We start from the raw sequence: 8,249 nt of genomic DNA on the forward strand, positions 1-8,249 counted from the left end.
CCCTTTCTTCCAGGGTTCAGCATTATCCAACCCCACAGGCTGGAATTGCCTGTGTGTGTGGCTGCTGATATTTAGCCCTGACGTTCCCCACTCTCCCTCCACCAGAGTGAGCAGTTCAGTGAGGCTCGGTGCTGATACAGAGCTAATTACGGATTGATGCTTTGCACTGGGTTTATTAATGAAGTCCGAATGGCAGCCAGAAAAGTCCAAGGAGAGACACTTTGTGGGTGTAAATCCCAACACCTGGACTGACTTGGATTGACTCCCGTGGGTTTAAAGCACTTTACACCCACAGGGGATTTGTCCTTAAGTAGCTTTCACTGAGCTGGAGAGGGGCAGAGCCACCCGAGCACACGGCACTAACAAGCTTGAACATTGTAATTAGCAAGCTGATCATTTTCTGTCTCTGACTGACATGTGACATCTCTGAAACATTTTCAAAAGCTTCAGATTTTGAAAGTGGTGGGTGTTCTGAATTTTTGGGATGCACCTGTGTTCACATGCACACAAACACCCGTTAGATAATAAGATGTGTTTGCTTCAGAGTAGGGATAATTTAAAAATTAGGGAGAATAATTTGTTCCAAGAAGCTATATATAATATGTTATATAAAATCTGTTATGCACTTATATCATATTTTATCATATAATGTCATATCAAACAATTTACTGTTACACTCAGTTATCACATCATATATTATCTATTATATATCATATTTTAAATAATATTAATATATTACATAACTTGGAATACATAATCTATAATAGAGATTATATTTTTAATTATATAATAATTTATAATTATATGGTAGCATATTTTATTAGTATTACAGTGTACAAGTATATAAACATACAGATGTGTATAATATATGAATGTGTATATGTATATATGATTATTTATCTTTCTTCAGAGGAGTCAAATATTGTATTATAATATATATCTTTATAATAAATAATCTTTAATATCTTATATTTATATAATCTTTAAATATATACCTTCAATACATTGGTTTTGTCTTTGCCCAAATAAGGTAACTTTTAAGTGTCTTTATTTTTTTTTCACCGCTGTTTTCAAATAGCTCATCTGCTGAGACAAAATTGTTAGATGGCAAAATACTACTTAGGGATTTGTGTTGTAGGTGGCTGAATTCTTGCTGCTCCCTGCCTGGTACCTGGGGAAAGGGCAAATAGCTCATCTCAATGCAGGGAGTTGTCTGTGTAGTGCCTAAGGTATCTTAATTTGGGAAGAATAAATAATTTTCTCCTTCTGAATCCCTTGTAGTCCCTCACCCACAGAAGCAGTTGGCATACAACGCCTCCAAAGCCGGGGTCGTAAAATTAACACAGACATTGGGAACCGAGTGGATTGACAGAGGAGTAAAAGTCAACTGCATTTCCCCGTAAGTAAAATGTAGTCTCATTTTGAAAGTACAAAGGGAATGAAATGTTCTACAAAGCTCAAATGAACACTATCTCAGCAAATAAAGTTTCTAATTAGCAGGTGGATTGCATCCCTTTTTATGTTGTCTTTTCCTTAACAAAGGTTTAAATACTTAGAACCAAGCCTGTTCTGTTGCTGTGTATACTCAGGGATTTAAGGAGAGGTTTTAGCATTTGATAATAGGTTTTCCAATAATGTGAAGGGTAGTTTTTAGCATTTCCCTTCCAGATGAAATATTTCCTTAGTCTGTCCAAGCCTTCTGTGGTTAAAGAAAGGGTTTTGACACTTAATAGACAATACTTCTTTTCCCTTTTTACTTGAGACAAATATATAGGCACTTTAAAAGCTACATTTTATTGCTGTTATTGAGCTGCTGTTCAGCTCTGACAGTCACAGGAGGCCAGGTGCAGTTTTGTAAATATATATATATTTATTACAAATTACATTTTCCTTATTTTTAGAGACTTCAAGCTCTATGTTTTGGGTACTTATTCACAAAGAAAAGTTTTCCTACCAGATCCACTTTGTCTCTCCCTGTTTCTCACACACATGCCCAACCAGTCATTTTATTAAACAATTAGCAGTGCATGATAGTGCTGAGTAGAAACCCAAGTGGATAGCGTTAATTGGAAGCGGTCAAATTCTGTAGACCATTGAAGTCAATCAGAGTAAGTAAGAAGGGCAGGATTTTAACCCAGGAGTTAAATTGTAATAACGAAGATAATAATGTACATCAAATTAGGGAAAACAAATTACATATTTTAATCCACGAAGTGGAGGGAAAAAAAAAATCACAGAGCTTAATGGCAAGTGCCTCTGTTTTTACTGCTGGTCTGCTCTCCCCTTGCTTGTGCTAGCTGTCTTCCTTATGACTATTTATTACTAATTATACCAGTGACTCCAGCCGTCGCTCTATGTGATCCACAGATTCTTTCAACAGCATCTTACTTCCTAATGGAATTTTCCCCATGCCAATGCTAGCAGCACGGTAATGGTGTTCCCACAACTAGTGCTAGTGAATTTACACTGGCTTTCAGGAGCTGGGGAGATGAAGGGAATTAGGGAAGCTCAGCAGGACCTGGCAGAAATTGTATCTGAAAACATACGGGTAATCTGCACCGACAGAGGTGGGATGGTTTTGCCAAATTCACAGCAATTATGGATGAGAAGGCTCTTAGAGGAGGAATTACCTGTTTCTTAGGGGCTTACATAAATTTAATAAACAGGCACCGAATGATCAAAACTCACTGTTTTGTACAAGCTGGAAGCAAGCACTCACATCTAGAGAAGTTATGTTCCTGGAGACAGTTGTCAGAGCATGGAGAAAAAATAGACAGATTCTCTTTCTACTTTTCAAAGCAACACAGGGTTGCATTTTGATAATCTCTACCTGTCTTAAACTCTAGCTCTGAGCTTAAAATCCTACAACAGGAAGGGGTGATGTGTTGCTTTTTTGGAGAAACAGCCAACAAGGGCGCATGGAGAACAAATATTTTGCTGTCTTTTATGTTCCCTGTTCTGGACAGAGCAGTTTTCCCTAATGCAGGTGGGAGCCTGGACTGAGCTGCTCTGGAGACCAGCAGAACTTCCCTCACAGAGATTCCAAGCTCTGGCTGAGCACCTTGTGGTGGGGCTGCCCAGGGAGCTCTGGGCAGGAGGAAGGAGCCTGCAGTAGCTCATAGAGCTCAGATCCCGCATCACATGAGCAAAATATTCTGAGTGAATAGCTATCCACATTTGCACTTCTGTCTGTGTGAGATGTGAACCTGCATTTCAGTGCACATTTGGACCCATCCCCCGAACTGTGGTCCCCACCAGTGTCACTGTCTCTTGATGGGACTCACCGAGGACCAGGGACACCTTCAACCCACTTGATCTGAGTACCCAACACCAACAGGAGCCTCAGTGTCATAACAGGATGGGATTTTAAGGAGTCTGAGGAGCACAGATGTAGATATGGGGCATGATGGTACCCAAGATCAGCTCTGGATAAGTAAAATAACTGTGTCCTTAAGTACTTTGCCCCTCCCATTCGTGGCTGCATTAAAGCTTTAAGGCACTCTCAGCATGCCTCTGTCTGAAGCTCCAAATGCTCCAGTCTGGCCTTAAACATTATTTCACCATGCAAACCTTTTGGCCTTTTCCCCCTCTTCCTATCTGGTCACTTTTTATCAACTTAATTTCTTAATGAGTGCATAAAACTTATGCAGAGCAATGCATAAAAGTTAGCAATGCATAAAATATTATGACAGAGTTCTTAGGATGATTTATTGCATTTATAAAATTGAACATGCAGGCTTCTCTTGCTGGCCAGGCAAACCTGATTCCCAGGGAGAGAAGAGATTCCCTGGGTGTTTTGGATGGCTTAGGCTGTTGCTATCATGGAAACTGTGCTCAGTCCTTGTGCCACCGTCCAGTGCCATCACCTCACAGCCTGCTGCACAACTGATGCCAAAAGAATTAAGAAGGTCCTGGAGTCTTCCTGAAAGGGATAGGGGGGTTGAACTGCAGAGGGGACCGGGATGTGGACAGGGACTTTTACAGAATATTGACTGGTGGCTGATGCCCAGCTGCCCACAGGGTTTAGTCTCTTTGTTGGTCCCAGGACATGGAAGAGTGTTGGGTGTGATAGAAGAGGGGATTCTGGAAGGTGTCTGGTTTTTGGCATGTGCAGCATTAGAACACGTCATTTTTGCAGCCATTACACTGAATCAGTCTTCATTTTTTTGGCTAATTACTGCCTTCTTGATTAGCAAGACATGAAATGCCATAATGTGATGACCTTTGGGATGGGCAGCTGGAAGTTGGTATTAAGGTCAACTTGCAGCCAGGCCAGCAGCCCTGGGGGATAAACCACGTTCCCCACTGATGGGCTGCAGGGATTTGGGTTTGGGCTGATGAGCAAAGAGGTTTTGTGTGCCCTGCATCCTGCCCTGCTCCTCTGGGGCAGCATGAAGGTAGCCACACAGTACAGCACCAGGCTTGTGGCCCCAGAAAGCAGGCAGGGCAGGATCACTGCAGGTTTGGGAAACAACCCATAAAGGGGAAGGAGAGGCAGAGCTGGCAGGAGAAGGAGCACCCCAGCATCACCTGAAGGCATCCCAATTAAGCAGCATTACTATCCCCATTAAGCAGCAGTCGTTGCTGGTAAGTATCTTTGGACTTAAATCTTAATTCCTTGGGAGATGTCCCAATTAAGTGGATCTTGTGATTAAACACTTCCTGATTAAGTGGAGTGTACTTAACTCATTCAAATTAATAACTCATCTGAAAGAAATCAAGTTACACACAGATGGAATCTTTTTTTGCTCTCATTTGGGGATTGAGTGCACGTAACAATTCCAGTTAAGTATCTGGTAAGTGATATTTTTCCTAATGTGTCTCTCGAAGTGGAAATGTTTTAGGCAATTGTTTTTCCTCTCTTTTTTTTTTTTTTTTCTGCGGTCTTTTTTTTACCCTCATGTCTCAAATTGTCCTGGGTATCAATAATGAAATATTGATGCTCATCTCTAATGTTGAGGAACCAGCAGTTTGATATTACATTGACATGCAACAGGAAGTACTGATAGGCTCAGCACTGCATACGAGATGAGGTAGGGAATTAATGCATTGGCAGTTGTCTTTGCTGGAACTGGTTAGGAGCCAACTAAAATCTGCCTAAAAGGGTTCGACAACATTAAATTGCCCAACTTGGCACCAAAGCTTTCCCAGAAGATGTGTAGTATCAATGACATGCCTAATATTTATAGTGCCATCAGTATGTGTGTTTGCAACTTTTAAGTTTTGCCTTATATTTTTTTCTCATTTCTATAACAAAAATTTGTAGTGAAGTTTGGTTATACGTTTAAATTTTTGCTACATGGAGTGAACCTAAAGAAAGGTCCAGCAAGAGGCACAGCGTGGTGATTCGCAGGCTGCAGTGATCAGACCAAAGATCATTTTTCTGAACAGATTGAAAAACGTCCTCTTTTTAGCAAAATCTGTTGTGATGGAGGACTGTGTGTTTTATTCCCTAATCTGCATTCCCTCAGGGTTAAAATATATCTGTAAATGAAAAAAATAAGAAAATCATATGGATCTTGTTCTGCTCTTGGATAGTGTAAAGCCAGAATGATGATGATGGTGATGGTTTTGTAAGCGCAGTGAGAGGCATGTAAGGGAAAGGAGTTCAATGTATTTCATGTCTGCTGCTCAAAGCACGTTTCTCTCTGAAGAAAACCAGTTCTTGAAGAGTTTGGGAATGCAAGGAGGGAGAGCAGGGGGCTGTGCTTGAAGGAAATAAATAAACCATTCGCAGTCCTATACTGGAATGTGCTTGATTTTGTTACGTTGCCAGAACTTAAGTGAGCTGCACCGCTCTGTTTCTGAACTGCTCTGCTCTTTATTGACAATTACAATAAAATATAAAGCCGATATTTAAATCCTGCCTGATTAGTGCAAACAGAAATATTTGGGGGAAAATTTGAATTAGTTCCACTTCATAACAGAGTAAATAGTGGATTTCAGCCTTCATTTAAAACAAAAGGTAAATCTCATACCCAGAATCCAGTCTGTCTCAAAAAATTATTTCCTTGGAAGTCTAAATTGGGATGCTGATGAAGTTTCAGAACAAAACGGGTATTTTTATACTTTGTTCATTTCATATTTATCACTAGCTTGTTTGCTAATTTTCATTTGCAAGAGGCAATTCTTCCAGCTAACTGGCTGCCTCAATGGGCCACTGATTTCTTTGAAGTGACAGTCTGTAAATATGCATAAAAAAGAGATGCAATTAGCGTGTGTGTGGTTCAGTGCAGCCTGATTTCATTGGCAAGTTTACCCACAGTGTTGATAAGCTACATTATCTAGAAAATTGGCCGCTGAAAAACAGCACCTCTGATTGCCAGCAAAGGTTCCAGATAACAGGGTGCTGAAGAGAAATATAATTGAGGTTGAATATGTTAACCAAGGTGTCACATGCTCCTTAGAAGCGCTAATTTATCAGCATGTTGGAATTTTTATTAACATTTGGAATGCATTTCTACCACACTAATGAAGTGGAATTGGCAGTTCAGGTTTTAGTTATTGTCATTTCTGAGAAGTTAAATGTAATTTCTCGTTAGACACAGTTATGTAAATATATTTGTTCAGGGGCTGAAAAAATTATACATTTCACAAAATACAAATATGTTGTTAAGGAGGAGTATGACAAATCAGTTGCAGTTAAAGTCATAAAAGCCAGCCAAATCTTCACCCTGCATTGTGTTTCCTGCAGCATCATTTTTTAGGGCACCTGAAAAAAACCAAACTTACCAGAGTTTTAGTAAATGGTGGAGTCACTCATTAGTGTAAAAGAGGCAAGACAAGTAAATCAGTGTGATTTGTCAGGTGTTGGTTTAGGGGAGATCACACTGAGCATGTTGTGCTTATTTCTGCCTCTCCTTTTTTTGTGTGGAAAGGGTCAGGTGCCCAGAAGGGCACTGGCCTTTGTTACGCTTGTTTTTTGACAATGAGGAGTTGGTCTGTTTTCAGTCTCTGGGCTGTACACAAACACGGTGTGTGACAGTTGTAGAGTGATGAGAAATTGGTAGAAGTTCAACAGTTCCCAAGAGCCACGACAGACCCGATTCAAGGCACTTTTGCTTCCAATGCTGTGCTTCTTTTCTAGAAAAAAAATTCAAACTGGTGATTATGAGCAACCTAAAAGTAAGGGGATTGTGCTATTAGCTAAGAAGATGTGTCTGTGTGTGTTTACTTGAAAGGAAACCTCTGAGCTGCCCATCAGCAGCGAAAGGTGATGATGGGAAAGGAGCGTCATGGAAGTTCGCACCATGACTTTCAGCAAGGGCACGGCAGGCTGGATGTGCTCATCTCCTTTGTGCTATTACACTGTTTTCCTTCTGAATTAACATCTCAAACACCTCTAGGTGCTGCCTTTCCTTCTGGGCAGGACCCATTGCTAAACCCTTGGTCCGTGTGCTCGCTGCAGGGGCATCGTTGACACGCCGCTCATCCGCTCGCAGGAGCTGCGGCCGCTGGTGCAGCGCTGGCTGGCCGACATTCCCGCTGGGAGGCTGGCCCAGCCCACCGACCTGCAGGCTGCCGTCGTCTACCTGGCCTCCGAAGCCTCAGACTACATGACGGGCCATAACCTGGTCATCGAGGGTGGCCAGAGCCTGTGGTGAGGGGTGTCTGCCAGTCTCTCCCCCTCAGGAGCTTTGGAAAGGGCATATTAGAGTTTAGTTTAGTCCCAGCTTTTGCTTGTGCTACTACGTGGCCAGCTAATATGAAAATATTGGTTTTTTTCTTTTGGGTGTTAATTTGGACACTTGTATAATGCACAGGAAAAATAAGGCAAAAAAGGGGCAATCTTTCACTCCCAGCATTTTCGTGTTTTTCACTGCGCAGTCACATTTCTGTTAAATTAGTATTTAATGATATAAAAGTACATTTACTGCAGTGAGATTTGGCTATTATTTAAGTTTAACAGGGGGCATTTTTAAAGCAATATTAGCTGGTCTGTGTAGTTTATTGTTCTTAGGCAATTTTTTTGTATTCAAGTTGTTCCAGTGACATCTGTGAGTGGTGAAAAACAGTTGGATGTAGTGTTAAAAAAAATAAATTAGTTCATTACATTTGAACCTGAGTGTTGCCATTTTATATTTACTGGTGTTCTTTAGTTTTTGACAGTGTTTTTATACAAACACCCACGTAAATGCCCCTGAAAGAACAGTGCTGCACTTAATAGAGATTCATGGTTGGTAATTATAATGGCTCTAATCCAAACCCATTGAGGTAAGTAGGGACTGCTCATATACTTTAAGTTAAAT

General features: G+C 40.8%; 1 protein-coding gene across 1 annotated transcript in view; it reads left to right on the top strand.

Moving 5' to 3' along the window:
• Positions 1–8,016, top strand: part of LOC103624387 — a 33,691-nt gene extending 25,675 nt beyond the window's left edge. The window contains exons 10-11 of the mRNA XM_017747227.1: positions 1,282–1,399; positions 7,409–8,016. Coding sequence (XP_017602716.1) covers positions 1,282–1,399; positions 7,409–7,604 — 314 coding nt within the window. The 3' untranslated portion in view covers positions 7,605–8,016. The remainder of the gene's footprint in view (positions 1–1,281; positions 1,400–7,408) is intronic.
• Positions 8,017–8,249: the final 233 nt, after the last annotated feature.

The sequence above is a fragment of the Corvus brachyrhynchos genome, unplaced genomic scaffold (assembly GCF_000691975.1).
Source record: "Corvus brachyrhynchos isolate BGI_N302 unplaced genomic scaffold, ASM69197v1 scaffold91, whole genome shotgun sequence".
Classification (NCBI taxonomy): domain Eukaryota; kingdom Metazoa; phylum Chordata; class Aves; order Passeriformes; family Corvidae; genus Corvus; species Corvus brachyrhynchos.